At 36.3% G+C, this 17028-nt stretch overlaps 1 protein-coding gene across 1 annotated transcript in view; it reads right to left on the reverse strand.

The window, feature by feature from the left end:
* The window catches only part of LOC105455164 (potassium voltage-gated channel subfamily KQT member 1), a 31094-nt gene extending 14129 nt beyond the window's left edge, over positions 1-16965 (reverse strand). The window contains exons 1-7 of the mRNA XM_011698267.1: positions 14371-16965; positions 11084-11645; positions 4444-4534; positions 2951-3077; positions 1432-1607; positions 731-871; positions 392-502 (exon numbers count right to left, since the gene is read on the reverse strand). Of these exons, the coding sequence (XP_011696569.1) occupies positions 392-502; positions 731-871; positions 1432-1607; positions 2951-3077; positions 4444-4534; positions 11084-11645; positions 14371-14707 (1545 nt within the window). The 5' untranslated portion in view covers positions 14708-16965. The remainder of the gene's footprint in view (positions 1-391; positions 503-730; positions 872-1431; positions 1608-2950; positions 3078-4443; positions 4535-11083; positions 11646-14370) is intronic.
* Between the last annotated feature and the right edge of the window lie 63 nt (positions 16966-17028).

A 17028-nucleotide genomic window follows, 5' to 3' on the forward strand; every position in this document is an offset into this window, starting at 1 on the left:
TCTCGTGCAAAAGCAGACAATTCGCCACAAAAACAAAATTGAAATTCAAGTTCTCCGATCAATATTTCCTTTACAAAAATGTCTTGGAATAAATTGTAGCTTACAATTAGTTATAAGCGAGATCCAAGATAGAATCGCTTTCAAGAAACTTATAAATTTAAATTTAAAAAGAAACGAATAGTAAAATTATTTCTTGATTAATTTTAAATAAATTTGATTAAGCTTGAACTTGAAGTGTAATTATAAAGATATTACAAGAGATGAATTTATATTAATCAAAAAGTCTATACACGCGAGAAATAGCTATTTATATATAAGTTTTATACAAAACATTTTATATGTATATTGCAAAAGAAAGAGAGAAGAATATTTTTTATAATAATATACTCACAGCTGGAAGTGCAAAAAAAGAAATGGCAAATACGCTAAAACACGAGGCCACTATTTTTCCCATCCATGTTTGCGGGACTGTATCACCGTAACCTATCGTCGTTACTGTAATCTGTAATACCGAAAAACATCAAATATTCCTGATGTGCACCGAATTATTTCGTACGAGCGCACAATGTGCGCATTTTTAATGATAGTTATTTATTTGTTTATTTTTATTGTAAACATAAGTTATATACTTATGTATAATGAAGGATTCAAACGAAAGATGATCAGTGGTATCAGTATAAATTAGAAAACATGATTCGTTAAGATAATTAATAACGAGAGATAGACTCACCACTCCCCACCAAAGCGCATCGGCGTAACTCGAGAAGTCCGTTTTACCGTCGGGTCCAACTGCATCTTTTTCGGCAAGATAAACGAAATAACTGCTAAAAATAAGGCCTAGGAATCCAATGTACAGTGTTGTAATTAACTCCTGTTAAACAATAAAAATAAAAATATTTTTCAGCTGTTGATCAAAATTTTATAAGTATAGTATTATAGAAATTGTGTTATAAGGGAGCGTCCATTAATTACGTGAGTGTTATTTTCGGTATTTCGGACCTCCCCCCGCTACCCCCTATGTGAGTCTCCATGAGTATTTTTATTACTCCTCCCCTCCACCCCCCACTCCCCTCTGGATCTCACGTGAGTTTTTGAACATATTCAATATATGAACAAAAAATACATATATCGGACTAGTACACTATAGCTTGGCCAGACTTTCGCTAGGGACTCTAGCAAAAACTTACGTGAGACGTCCTTTGACATCCTCCCCTCCCCCATATGAGCACAGTGTAGACTGCAGAGATTTCGCTGACCCTTCTCCCCCCCCCCCCAAAAATACTCACGTAATTAACGGATGGCCCCTAAGCATTCTCATCCCCAATGGGCGTATGTGCGTATACTTGTTTGCTTAGAGACAGTTAAAATCATTGCTAAGGCTTCTTGTACAATCGAAAATTTTCGATATTTTTGCAATAATTAATAACATACCTGTCGATGTATGAAAACCACCGAACCAAGAAGCCGCCACGTGCCACCTTGACGGTCGACATGAAGCATTCGCAAAATCTGCAAAAACCGAATGCCTCTGATGGCAGAAGTCGCGAATACCTGACCGTTGCTTCCTACCGACAGGACTACCATGGACGCTACTACGACGATTAAATCTGAAAAGAACGAATGAGAAAAGTGCTGTGCGATCAATAGAAAGGAAGCATAATCATGATAGATCCGAACGTATCTAATACCTATATATATGTCGTTATATAAATAGTTATATAGTAGTTTTATGTTGCATCGATTAAAATACAACACACACATACATACACATATATCATACATATCTAATGTATATAACATATACAATATTTATTCTAATATGTGTATGTGTATGTGTGTAATAAAATAAATATTTTTGGCTATTAATTAAGTATGTATAGGCTATATTGATCATCGATTGTAATCGATAAACACAAAGCGCGTAATCCGATTAATGCCTCATCCAACGTTATCATTTATTTGCAAAATTTGTCGACAGTGCACCTTGTTAACGGTTAAAAACAGCTCTTTTTCCATCTGTATGCTGCGAAATTATTGGAATAGATATAATCTCAGTCGCAATTCCGCGGTTGGTGTGTTAATAATAATGCTTCATTTTCTACGTTGTGGACATTTACTATTTTGCTTTTATAGACGAAATGAAATGTAATACGCGGTATTCTCGATTATTTCAGATAACTGTTGAAGAAGAGGAATACGCAGATCATCGAAAAACATAAATAATTCGGCAGGTATTATTTACCACACGACCTGCGATAAACACGATGTAAAATCGGCTCGAAAACGCAACTAAATTCAAACGTATTGATTTACGCAAATTGCGGATATACACGAATACGCACGATTATTAGAATACGAAAGAGAAAATTTAAATAGCAAAGATCTTGTTGTGAACATATTTTGAATAATCTACAAGCATGGATAATTAAATACATGTGGAATCGATTTGAGCAGCAGTTTTTTTTCAAATATATTATCTTTTTGAGTAATATTTGAAAAAAAAACGCCGATTTTATTCTTTCTGTTTTCGCTATTAAATCTTGTGTATTTATCGTAAATGTAATTACAAGTTTGCAAAATAGGAGCCAGATAATCAATTTTAGGCGAATCTTCAATCAAGGGAGAAATTTTGCCGCAAACCGTTCGCATATGTTTCATTTGTGAAACGCGTCCGACAGAACGATGACCGCGATACAAAGCACCGGCAATCTTGATTTTAGTAAAATGGATTCGACATTAGGGCCAGAGCTTAATATCACAAAGTTAGTCGGTAGCGACGGTCACAAATGATCCCATGTACAAGCGTTTTCCAAAACAAAGAGACAATTGTCACGATCTTATTTTGCGCTGGTCAATCGGACAATGCAAAAATATCTGATTAATTTTGATAGTGTCGCATTTTGCCCGTGTCGCGAATTGTCATTAGGAGAAAACGAGCGGCAAAACTCACCTATAATACAAATCGGTTTCCGTATGAATCGCAGTCGTCCACAGCAGCCCATGTACTTCGATCTGCAGCCTGCGCTCCATAATCGAACGAGATATTCGACTCCGAAGAATACCACGAGACATATTTCCTGGAATGTAACCAAGTGTAATTGATCTCTCGGCCTTTTAACTTAACTGATACTAATTGAATGCATAACAATCTAGTAATTATGACACAATCGGTAATTATTCAGCATCAGTGGGGAAAATATATCGGAATAGTTCTGTAGAATGATATGGACATTAGCTAATCATTTCTAAAATGCATATGCAACGAATGCGCGGTAGCATATGGATGTGATAGTGTGGCTCTTGTATCGATTATACTAACGCCGTTGTATGAACGGGATGCCCTAGAAAAACGAGGACGTCAATGTTAGAATCGCAATGAAGTGGGCAAAATCCTTGAGAACTGGCTTATACTATATTCTTTTATGATCCCAGGACATTGACGAGCTTTGTATTTTATTCGCGTTTATTTTCTTCGCGTTCGCGTGAGAACAGGTGAGAAAGCAAAGCAGGTTCGCGAGCAAAGATTTTTACAATATCGATTATCAATTCATGAACAACATTAACTTTATACCGATAGTCTGCATAATTTGTCGCGTAAACTTTCGCGAAGGTAAATTTTTTTCCCTCTTTAAATGCTATAAAAGACGAGAGGAAGAATTAATTTTATTTGTGCAGCCTGACGGTGACGGAACAAGAGAAAAAGTTTTTCGTCGGAAACTGTTGTAAAGTCTATTCTCGGACGAACCAAAGCGAACAAATCTAAAGTATTCTTTTCGGGGACTAATTAAATAAGAAAGTTTGCTTAAACTTTCTTACGTTTTGAAATCTTTGTTTATGAATTTCTAATCATTGTCAGTATTTAACGTTTCACGCTTTGTGATCAGTGGTATGCCGTCAGATGCAATTAATTCTTCTCTCAAAACAAAACACTAAATTTGGATTTTAAACTTTAATATAAAAATAATACATTCATAGAGGCAGAAATACACAAATATAAGCGATATAACAAATATAGGAAAATTGAAAGTTTGTTACAAGAACTGAAAAAAAAATTTGCAGAAATGTTTAAACTGAAATAAAACTTTTATTAAGCTAATTTTCATAAAAGCACAAAGATTATAGAAATTGAATTTAGAAATTGAATATAGAAAAAAATTGTCAAATTGTGATTTAATAATAATTTAATATTGCCTCCATGTTAAGAAAAAAAATTCCTCTTCAAATTGGTTGAAGGACTTTAAATAAGAAGTATTTCGTTACATCTTTTTCTTTTCATCGATGCAAAGAAAAGTACAATCGATGCGGTTGCGACTTAATCTAGCAGTTCTGCAGTATTTCTTTAAATAGTGTTATTGACATTATTCGACCCAGAGATGCTTTTAATATCCTGTCCAGTTATGCACTACGTATTATTGCACTTAATAATGAATACGGGCTACTCACCATCCAAAACAGAGTTTCGTTTGCAAAGTTACTGTATTGATCTATCGTTGACAAAACGCTAAATATGAGGCACACCAATACCACCATGAACCTGAAAATAAATTTATTCCAATATAGCATATAATATATAAACAAATCAATCAGAAGTTCTGTTATAAAATTCCAATCAGATGATTGATTAGATGGATTCATTAGAAGCGCAGAATGTCATATATTAAAATCAGATTTACATCTAAAGCGACTTTAAAGTCTTAATCTATATTAACTCTATATTACGTGAGCCCCCCCCCCCACACACACACACATACACGCACACACACAGATCAAAACTTGATTTCATCATAAAATTGTGCCCGGACGAGTGACTTGATTTATTAAAAGCATTGATTGTCGTACGTTACAATCAGATCCACATTTAAAATGATTTTAGATTCTTTATTAAAAAATATATTAATCTTTTAAATATTTTGCTCATACGCTTGTAATAATTAGTAAAAAAATGAAGTTAATGCTTCTGAATTAGAGAGTTTACTTTTCTTTAGTTTTAAAATCTTTAAATAAATATAAAAAAATTTGATTTCTCACGCAAATAAGTGCGATACAATTACAGTGGCATATAATATTGAAGACAATCTTACAATTAGCAATAAAAAAGGAACGGAAGGAAAGCAGTAATTTTGGGGCATATTATATATCATGTTGCGTAATGTAAAATTCGTATTAATAAATGAATTCATTAATGATAATCCAGATCAGTGTATCAAATCTGCCTAGCAATTATAATATCTTTAGTAATTATAATACAAACGCTTAAATCATCGATATTATACAACAAATTCAATATATTATAGCGTAATAAATACCAATGATTGAAATGTGATATAAATTATATTATTATTGACTATATATTACGTATATTATATATTGACCATATATGGCGTTTCAGTTTGTGCGTCAGCTAAAACTTTGTTTTAATTTCGATACTAGGAATTATAAAAGTGCTGCTAAGCTTACCTGTATTCTTCCACTAGAACAAACTATTCGTTAAACTACTGTCACCTAAGTCTAATCAAAACTGACAAATTACTTGACAAACTATCTACACAGGCGTGATACACTAGACATATACTCTATGTTACTGATTACCGATGTTGCAAAGTGTAACTTTATACTTAAACTTATAAGAGAACATTATCGAGATGTATATATAACAGTCTGTGGTGCCTATCGATCAAGGTCGTGTATATTCCGCGACGATTGAATGTAAAAATATTCATAGACAATGTGTGCGATAATTTTGCTATTATCTTATCTAATGAATAAATTTACTATAAAAGCTGCGAAAGCCACCAATTTTTCAAGCAAAATGGTAAAATTTATCGGAAATTCAATATTAGATGCTATATACATGCATAGAAATATATATATAATTACATTATATATTAATATAAATCCCGTATCAGAAAAACTTTCCATAAATAAACGTAAAAGGTAATTTTATAAAAAAAAAATATATATATATATATACATACACATATTGAGGTTTAATAAAAGATATATTATACCGTCAAAAGTTCAACGTTAAAAAATCATTTCAATAAATAATCTCTATGAGCAATATATTCTATATCGTTTGCAATTTTTTGTAAATTTTAACTACAAATTCCTAGAAACACATATTTTTAAATATGATCTTTGATGTATTTCACTGCGTATGCACAAACGTGTATTTACTGTATTGTATATTTTATCATTCGTATGTTTAATAATAAAATATAATCTCCGTGCAATAAGATTTGAGGTCGCGCATAATATCGGATTCCGATTGCAAATGCAGAGTTTCACGAGTGTGTTCGTGATAAAAATTACGACATTCATATATGTATATACTTAATTGAGATTCACTTGCACGCTAGCCCTTAATGTGCAAAAATTTGCTTTTCATCTTCTCGATCAATTTTTTAAATGTTTATTGCAAATCTTAATCTATCTGCTTATCGACGCGGTGCGTCGCATGAATTAACGACGTAGAAAGAAAGAAAGAAAGAAAAAAATGACGTGAGACAGCAAAGCAAACCCCGTGTATGCGAGGGCATGAACGGGACCGGTAATTGCTACGATCTGACGAATCGATCGTAGCGGCGCTTTCGTTGTTTGTACAAGTAATTTATTATTGAGCGTTACCTCGTTAAGTAACGGGACGAGCGCGCGGCATTAACGAAAGCGCGCGGCCTCCGTGTAGTAGCTCTTTAAGATAGCGTGTCGAGGGCCTATAATTCCGACGTATGTACAGCGCTTCGTGGCTGCACGGGTCACCTTCATCGACCTACTATGATAATTGTCTAACATATTCCTCCTTTTTTCCCCGAGCATCGCTAAGAACTCATCCATCTTCCGCCGCGGGCGTCGCGTCGGACAGACATCTCGCTACTCGCGGATAGCTTTTTGTTTGGCCGTGGAAATGCCAAAGTCACGGGAATGTCCGTTAAATAAAACGCAAAATAACTATTCAACCTCGTTGAGACTTGGAGAATCCCCACTTATTTTATACAATATAACTCTTTTACTAGATTGCTAGATTTACTGATTTACTAGATTTACTAAATTGCTTTGTACGTGTAATAAAATTGGTATAAAAGGATATTTTATTCCAGAACATTTGTGTAAATCATAGAAAAAAATTATCTGAGAACTTCTTAATTCTTCAGATATCTTCGATTCAAATTTTTAGAAATAAATTGTAGCATTTTTAAAAATAAATTTAATTATTATCTGAATTTTTTGGTTCTTCTTTTAAAACGAAGCAAAACTTGACATAGTACTATCTGTGAGAAAAAAAGAACATTTTTGAAGCAACAGTTTAAAAATAAAAATCTTTGAATTATGACAAATTTCTGCAAATAAATTCTTCAAGTAGAAAGAGATTCTCGGAAAATTCTAAATTTTTATAGATAGCAATTTTCGCATTTCGCATTTAATCGTTTGGGGATACTCCGTATACGAAGAAATAATATTTTGAAAAAAAAAAAACAGAATTTATTGTAGGATATTTTAAAGTGGAAAGCCGAGGCAATGAAATCTAATTATTATATCAATATTACTACGTGTACACGTCGACGGACGATGCCAACGGATGTTGTTTACGACTAAAGATGTATAAAATGATTGAGCGTGTACATCCATTGTGCAGCCCCTGTGTATCAATTAACCTACATGCGATCAAGAGAAGATAGAACGTGCGTGTGTGGTTCCTACAGTAATAATGTCACGTTGTGTCGCATCATTTATTCATATTCAACAGCGGTTTAATTACAAATGGATCTCCAAGGGCTCGAAACAACGTAAACTTCTCGATATTTCGATCGCATTTCGAATCGCTCGATATGCGCGAATAAGTATCTGTACATTAATCATTCTCTTGGAAATTGAATTTGCGTTTGCACGCGTGCTGCACTGTATCTCTAAATAATAAAACAAATTAATTGACAAAGAATGAAATTGTAATTAATTGATGAAGGAAATAAATAATACAATATTATCACACAAGATTGATGCATGTAATTCCCCCGTCGTTCCCCGGCAAATAGAAAGAAAAAGGGAAAATCAAAGATAATAACTTTTCGTTGAAAATCAATCACGGCCGTTTAAGCAACTTTGTGAAATGACCCCGTATTTTATATTATTGTAAATAGGCTTGCAAATGTCGCGCGTGTCTGACGTTCAATTTAGCGTCTACGCAATTTAGTCGTGATTTCCTGATCGCTTGATTTCACTCTCACAATCAGATTCCCGCTTTCTGATCGCGCGTTTGAATTACTAAAAAATTTAGTAACGACCTTCCATAGCACAATATGTAATCTCCATGGGCATCATTATATATCGCGATATCGATATATCAGCTTGCGCGCGTGTAATTCATCTAAAAATAACAGGCCACACGCAAATAGCTTGCATATGCATTGGGCCTAACAACACGCTGCTATTTACGCCCGTTTGAAAGTAGGCCAGTCGAATTAGAATTACCTCCGTTAACAGAGCAAATTTCTTTTATCGTTTAACACAACTACGCATAGGATAATACGCTTACGTCACATTTAACCGGCATTTGAAACTTACGATAATTGCATTTTCCGGAAAACAATTATTTAATTCTGCAAAACTGCAACGATGAAAGCTAAAATTAAAGATTTACATTAAATTAATGTAAAAAACATCCGTTTTAAATGTGATATAATTTTAAAATAATACAAATTCTCTAATTCGTTCTTAATCATTTTTCTGAAAAATTTATTATTTTATTGTATATAGTTATTGAATTAAACAAAAGGAAAATTATAATACAAAAGAAAGAAATTCTTTAAAGAGAAATTCAATGACCAAAATTTACACTCGCTATGTTTTCAGCTTCAACTCGATATGCAGCTAATGTAAACGGATTCCACTACAGAATCACTCGAGACTGAATGACTCTTATCCCTCTCTCGCTGTTATCCTCTTTCCCCGATCACACACATTGACATCGGGTTAGTAATAGTAGTGATAATAGATAATAACGGGTAGCGCGCGCCGATCAATAGGATTACTCCAGCAATTAAATATTTTATAGCGGCGTTTCGTGCAGCGCGACTTCATTAGTCGGCCATCTAACGATTGTATAAACGACGCGGCATTAAAATTGCACGAAAACCATTATTCGCCATGCAATGATCATGCAATGATTGTACGCAAATGATTGTACGAGTTTACGAAAAATTTGAAAATTTCCTTCTTCATACTGCCGAATATTGGAAAGAAAAGATTATAAGTTTCAGAATTATATTTCGTGAGAAACACTGTTGTGAGATGTAGCGATATTTTGTAAAATTATTTTCAAATATCGATGGAATCTACAAATATGCACATTTCAAAATTTGATTGCCAAAAATTAAAATAAAATATATGGTGCAGCTAAAAAGGCTAAAAAGATCTTTATAAAGTAATCGCTAGCTATTTCAATAATTTAATCATTAGTTTTTAGAATACTGCTCTTAAAGTTAAGATATTAAACACGAAACAAACGAAAATGGAAAAAAATATACAACTGTACGGGAAATAATTGTAAAAACAGATTATGTGGATATTTTCAGTATAAAGAAAAATAGATATACGTTTCTGGAAATGAATAGTGCATTCGACTTGACGGCAGTAACATCGGGCGCAAAATGAAAGACGCTTCCGTGGCAATTTCCGATTGTAGCGTTTTAACTTTCGCGTCATCAAAAATTCGATAGCGCGACATATTATCAAGAAATCCTGCGTGGTATATAACAAGACATAAATGTATCTTATCACACATACGGCTATTCCGTAACGCGAAGATATCTCGGATTCCAGAGACATATAAGAAATATAGCAACTATACTCTAACAAGAAAATTTTTTATTTATTAATAAACATAAAATGTTCCATTTCTTGCACATTATATCTTTATTATTCTGATTCTTACAAAAAAAAATGAGTCCAAGTTGACTGAAGAATCTGATGTTAAGGCGTTAGTGGCAGAATACTGTGTATAAGACATAAAACAAAAAAAAACAACTGAATGAAATTTTAATGGTTTAAATTTATCGCTTAGTCAATCATTCGTCCAAAATCAAACGAAAATAGACGGAAAGCGTCGGCGAGATAAAAAAAAGCGAGAGAACTTACATATATTTGCGACGATCGATTTGTTTCGCGGATACGTTACCGCGTTTTGTTTTGATAATGAATTATTTAAAAGGTTGCGGGGTGCTTGGCGACAGTTTGAAAGAAATGAAAAACAGCCTATTGAATAATGCACGAATTCGCCAAGTTTTTCAATGGATGATGCTTGCCGGAGCAATAGATGTAGACTACTTCGCCGGCCGATATATACCTTTACATGACACGAGGCCGAAACACAATAAATGTGTATGTAATGCAGTTTATTCTAATGTTTTCCTATACATGAATATACTCACTTGTATGATGTAAGAAAAATATAAATGTCGAAGAAAATTGGCTAAATTAATGAATAAACGAATAAAGACAACTAAATCATAATACAAACTCTCTAGCAATTAATATGATATAATTTCATAAAACAAATTTCATATATAAGTAATGAGGATCAAAGCAAGTTATCGAAGCAATATAAATAGTCTAAATTTATAGAAATAGAAGCATAAATATTAATTTCAAGGAGAACTTCCTAATAAAAATGAATCGATTTTATCGGTCTTATCGCAATGAAAAGACATTTTCATATACCTACAGTCACGAATATGTTTATTCCTGTATAAAAGTTATTCCGTATTACGTTCTCCGAATATTCAAATGCGAAAATACTATGTAGGATTTTTTCTTCCACGTTTTGCATTTCAAAAAATTTTAAACTGACTTGTTTGTGTTTTTCAATAGAATATATTATAAAACTACGTAAATATATACGTATATATATATATATACATTTTTCCACTATCTATATATATATATATATATACACTGCTAAAGTCTTCGGACAATCGTGTAAATTCGTGTTTTTACAAATTGTTCGTAAGAAACATCGGAGACCGCGTTAATTGCAGAATGTAAAAAATAATCTTCAACAAATTCTGTTCAAACGACAATGAATACTCACACAGCGATATGGTAGACAAAACACAGCCAGCCGCCGGGATGTTCGAGGAATACGTAGAGGCGCTCCTGAAAGGTCTTGCCCCTCTTATGATGGAACACGTACTTGGCCTTGAAGGCCTGATCGATCGGCAGGTAGATCGGATAGTAAGGATCGGGCATGCCGGTCTGATCGGGACTCGGCGGCTCCTCCTCGGCGCCGGCCACGTCATTGTCATCAATGATATCCTCCTTGCTCTTCTTGCGCCGGTATTTCCGCTTCATGGGTGTCGGCACCCGCTTGTGATGCGCCTCGCCGAAGCGCGGCGAGCGGAAGCGACGTAAGAAAGTGAAACGACGTGCGGGTGAAGGCGGCTCCTCCGCGTTCGCGCCGTTATCTTCGAGACCTGTGTCCTCGGTCTCGCTGCCGGGCGTCTTCAACGCGATGTTCTCCGCCTCGAGACCCTGCTCGGCCACGAGCTCGTCCTCGCTACCCTGGAGGGCAGCGTAGGCGGTCGCGGGGCTGCACCGTTTTTCGGCGTGCCTAGAGCATTGGTCCTTGCTTCGTGGAAGACTCTCGTTGTCACCTGGGCATTTCCAGGATTGACATTGGGGCCAAATTTAAAAGTCAGAGATTGCGCCGCGTGATTGAATGCCGCGATCATTGCTCGATCCTTGAGGCTGAGAGTAACGCGATTGAAAATATGTCTTTTTTTCTCATTCAAATTGAGAATTGTTCCATTAAATCCTCGCGCGTCGCGAAACAGAAACTTTAACTCTGTTAGGTATATATAATATAATAATATTATTCACAACGTTCACATCATGTTTCGCGAGCGGGCCGGTGGATAATTCGATTTCGTGATTTTACGTTTTCGAGATGGTTGCCAATGAGAGAATTCAATTGATGAATCGCGGGATCGGAATCGTTGACAATAAATACATAGATCCAGTCATCGTGCGGAGATTATTCAAATATTTGACGCGGCCAGACTGAAGCATTTGCAATTCTAACCACTGGAGAACCGCGGAATAATATCCTATCACATAATACGCGCATGAAAATCCGCCTGCGATCGAGAAGCTTATTTACGAAATAGGATCGATAATAACATCTGTTATTAAATACGCACCTCTGAATAAAACATTTTAAAGAATGACGGGAAAATTACCGAGATTTAAACAAAATTTTGGTTAAAGTCCATTAATTCTGCAGTTATATTAAGTCAACTTTTTAAATTTGTCTTTTATTACAAAAAAACAACATTTTTAGATCTATAAAAATTTACGTGTAATTAAATATTTTTATGTCTTTTTCTTAAATAAAATTTATGCTATACATGGATGCCAGGATAATAATGATCTTATCACAGTTGTGATAATTTTTAAGTTTAACGTTTAACATTTCATGGCCGCAAAAAGATGCGCTCGTTTTAACAGATGAAGCAGCAAGCGTGATTACCGCAACTATATATATAGTTCCAAGTTTTCGCTCAGCTTTTTTGAAATGAATAACTCGCTGTGGAAGTTCTTTTAATTCCCCAATGACAACGGAGGAAGATTGAAAAACCGAGTAGATCGTCTCGAAAAGGAGCGCAAATGCGCCATTTGATTGCCATGTTTTGCACGAAAAACAGAAAAAATGCATTAATATTGAAGAGAAGCCAGTCGCGATTAACATTGATGTCTCTAAGGTGAAGAAACGAAACATCGCGTTGTACATATGTGTTTTTCTCACGTCTTTCCACATTATGATTGTCGTACTGTATCGGCAACTGTATATAAGTAGCCTCTGTACAAAGGTCAATGGCGCACGCATACTTTAATCGATCTTATAAATATTAAAGGGCTTTATATAGCAAAAAAATTTCATATTCAGAAAATATTTATATCATTAGTTATTTAGTCTTGAATAAAACATCGACTTTGTCTTGAGTCAAAAAAGTCATTTTTTTTTTTTAGGAAAAGTTTAACTATCTAAAATATATTTTTGATTGTTTTCGGTCCTCGTGAAAATCGAAAAAAGTTCAACACACTACCCATGGATTACTAATGATTACACGCAAAATATTACCGCGCATTAGTGTAGTGCGTTATAACATAATATCTATCCATGTATGCGACAGGATGCAGGAGAGCAGAATTATCGGAAAGGTGGAACAATGGAAACCACAAATCCGACTCGCACGCTTGTACATTAACGCGAATGAATTGTCCACAGAGCTCTATTTAAAGGCGTCCACCTTTCTCACCGTTCCTCTCTTCCTCTCAGACGACGAGATATTAAAACTCCGTCACATGAATGGATCCAACCGCACCGCGAATCGAGCCTCGAGTATCGAGCGAAGAAACACTTTCATCTCTTCCTCTCTCTTTCTCTCTCTCTCTCTCTCTCTCTCTCTCTCTCTCTCTCTTTCTCTTCCTCTCTCTCTCTGGTCGAACAGAAATCGGGCTTCGCAATTCTACCTCTCAGTTAAACCGCGCGAATTCACGAGCTATGCGAATTCTCGTTTCCGGCCGGAAAGGATGTATCTAATATTCGTCCGTCACGCGCAAAAATATATGTATTCGTGTTGCATATGTCGTTTTAATCGCTTTTTCTTTCTCATTTTACACGCATTTTGCAACAAACATATTTCATTCATATTGCTACATGACGTTTTCTTTAATTAAAAGAATGCATAAATTAACACCTTGGAATGCGCACGAGTTCTCTTTGGCGAGAAAAGCTTCTGAAAGAAATACAATTTTTATACGATTCTCAAGTTACTTTTATAAACAGCACAAAATCGTTAATATATGTATATACTAGAAAATGTAAAAAATAATTATATTAAAATGCATTGCTATATAAATATATATAAACTTCTTTTATTTTATGACAAATTTAATCTTTCAGTCTTAATTTCTCTTTTTACGACATGGAAGAGAAAAGATTTAAAACTCCGATTTATATTCCATCTATATAATTTAATAATTTTGCCAATTATTCTGTATTCTGTTAACTTTAAACATATTTTAACTAATTCTTTACTTCCTCTCAGATCGCAGAATTGACTGGAATTTAAACAGAGAGAGAGAGCTTCAGTTAATCACGGTCGACTCGCTAAACCACGTTAACAAAACACCCGACAAACCGTGGTATAAATATTCCATGACGTGCAACAAATGAAACGTGACCCAGTACAACGGTTATCCACGTCACGCTCATTCGCGAGATTACTGTTAGGGCTCGTGCGATAACAAATATATATGTATAATGAATACGAATCACGCTGACAACGAGGAGAACGACGCTACAGTTTCGTATACCTGAATAACTGCACCTCTTATTATTTGGATGACCTTGGCAATTAAAGTGACCCTGGGTGTGCGACTGATACGGATGTCGACATTGTCGTTGCTGTTGCTGCTGCTGCTGCTGCTGCTGCTGCTGCTGCTGCTGATTTATTGGCGACTTGAGAACACTCAAAACGAGGTCCTCGCGGGAAGGTACGATCCGCGTGATCTGCCGGCTTTGCCGGAAGAGAGTCTCCTGCTCGCCGCGATTCATCCTACAGCCAAGACGACGACGTTGGAGATAAAATCCTGGATACCACTCACGTCTCCCCCGTCCTGGACCGCTACCTAGCATAACCGCGTGCAGCATCCCGGCTTCAACTTTCCGGTTACAATCGATGAGCGGCTCCTTGTCTGCCGGATGATTGTCCGATCACGCAGCTTGTCCATGGTCTCCGAAATCACGAGTCACCGAAATCCGTGTTCACACGACAACGATCGTTCTCGGAATATGAAATATCGCGTAGCACTATATCAGTTAGAAGTTTAATCTTCCTCGATCTTCGCAGTACGTCGTTCCTTGGTGTGAGCTTGGGACAATGGTAGAGAATTTATTTTGCCTGTCTTATATCTCGCGTTAGAATTTTCGTCGCCGTCGGTACGACAGAAGAAGAGAAATTCAATCCGTCGTGATCCTATTACCTTCCCTTTCGCAAGAGAGATTATTCCCTCACGGCACGGATACTATCAATAGAATTATCCGACCTGGTCGTCGTCGCCGGAATTGTTGATTGCATTTAAGACGTAGCGCGACATATGATTCTGTATTTGTCATTGTTAATTGTCATTGTCGGAAGTGTTCTTTAAAGTTCTCGATATTTCGAAGAACGATACGGATGAACTTCCGATCAGCGGACATTGAATTGTCTTTGCCTTTCCCACGTTTGTGCTCTCATTATTGCCACCTGTCGTACAATTCCACGTCTTTCTAATCGACGCCTTCCGTAAGTCTCATGAATCACCACGCTTCCCTCATTGATTCTGCTCAATGGCTTCACAAGATGAATCGATCCTCGTAACAGAATCATCCATGTTTACCAAAGCTTCCGAGAAACGTGGAACGATCGTGCGGATATCAGATGCGGGTACGACTCGAGATACGGCCAGGTCATGCATAATGTTCGTAATGTGACGCGAGCCGATGAAACTTCTCAGGCAACTCGGAGGGGAGAATTTGGATGTGCGCCGTAGACAAGAGGAAAGAAGAAACAGTAGCGGAGAAAGAGAAAGAAAGAGTGAGAGATAAAGGATAGGAGGATAGAAAGTTGAGAAGAGAGGCGGACAAGAGGGTGAGAGAAACTTGGAAATATCCTCGTTCTGGTCCTCGGAAGATGGATGTCGAACGCGAGCAGGCTGCTGGGACCTCGCAATCGATCTTATCTACGAAATTCCTTCGAGTATTTATTCGGACTAATACGGTAATGAAATTCCGTCTTCTCGCGATTCCCTCGAGTCTCTTTTCTCCATTCGAGAAATGTCTCTCTTTCTCCGCTCTGTACGCGGATAATCGTTGCTCAAGCTACGTCGCAAAATATATTTGTCGTAACATCGTTCTTCTCAGCATCTACGATGATCTCCTTTCTTCGTTATTCGTCGCTCGTTATCATTCGTTCGCCGAGATCTTTTCCTTTCATCCACTTGCCGCTCCTTTTCAATGGGCAACGCTGCTGGTTATTTCACTTCGTGGCAAAAAGATTTTGTTTCATGCTTCTTTAAAACGTTCCAGACGGTAGCGTATAACCACGACAAGATCTAATGTCTCCATCAAAATGTTACTTGCGTTCATGAAATACAACAAAATTTATGAGAGTGCTTGGATTAAGCACACTGCTCGCAATTCCTTACCAATGATTATCACTCAAAAAATGTGTAGTATGTATATCCTCGCTCTTTCACGGTCTTTCTTATTACTTATTCATGCCGAATCTTGATTATCTTCTTCGTAACAGGAAATAGAAGCCTTCGACGGGTAATGGTTTCTCAATTCCAAAATTATTTCTTTACATGAATACGCTTCATCAATTCTTCCCGCGAAAACGAAACGATTAGTCGCAGCTACCGCAAAATAATGCTACTTCCCTTAATGCACTTTATGATTGCTTCGTTTATTGCTCTTGGGATTTAACACGAAATCACAGAAGATCACTGATGTGTGTGCACAGGGGAATTTGCGCGCCGTGTTAGACAAGCTTTAATCCTTCTTAACGCCGTCAAAGCTGCGGTGAGGAAATCCTTAGTTGCCTACGCAGCCACAAAAACAGAATCAACAATATTTATTTTAACAACGTTTCTCGACACATTTCATGCAACTACATTAGATTACGTGAGATTCGACAACTCTGACGCAAACTTTAATATGCCCATACCATACATGTCATTTACGCACAATGCCGTTATGCGTTTTATACACTTGTATAATCTCGATTGTCAAGTCCTGACGCGTCCTGAATCAGGACTCCAGCTGCAGATGCGTCCGGCCGCGACAATGAACCTGTCGAATCGTAGGCCAGAGCTATGATCGCGCGCCGAGCGGACGGCGAGACGGGAGCATCTTTTGGCCTTTCGCGACGTCGCCGTCGCACATAAGATTGATCGCGTTCGGCTTTTCTGATTCCTCTCTCCCTCTCTCTC

This window comes from Wasmannia auropunctata, unplaced genomic scaffold, assembly GCF_000956235.1.
Source record: "Wasmannia auropunctata unplaced genomic scaffold, wasmannia.A_1.0 LD335921.1, whole genome shotgun sequence".
In the NCBI taxonomy this organism is placed as follows: Eukaryota; Metazoa; Arthropoda; class Insecta; order Hymenoptera; family Formicidae; genus Wasmannia; species Wasmannia auropunctata.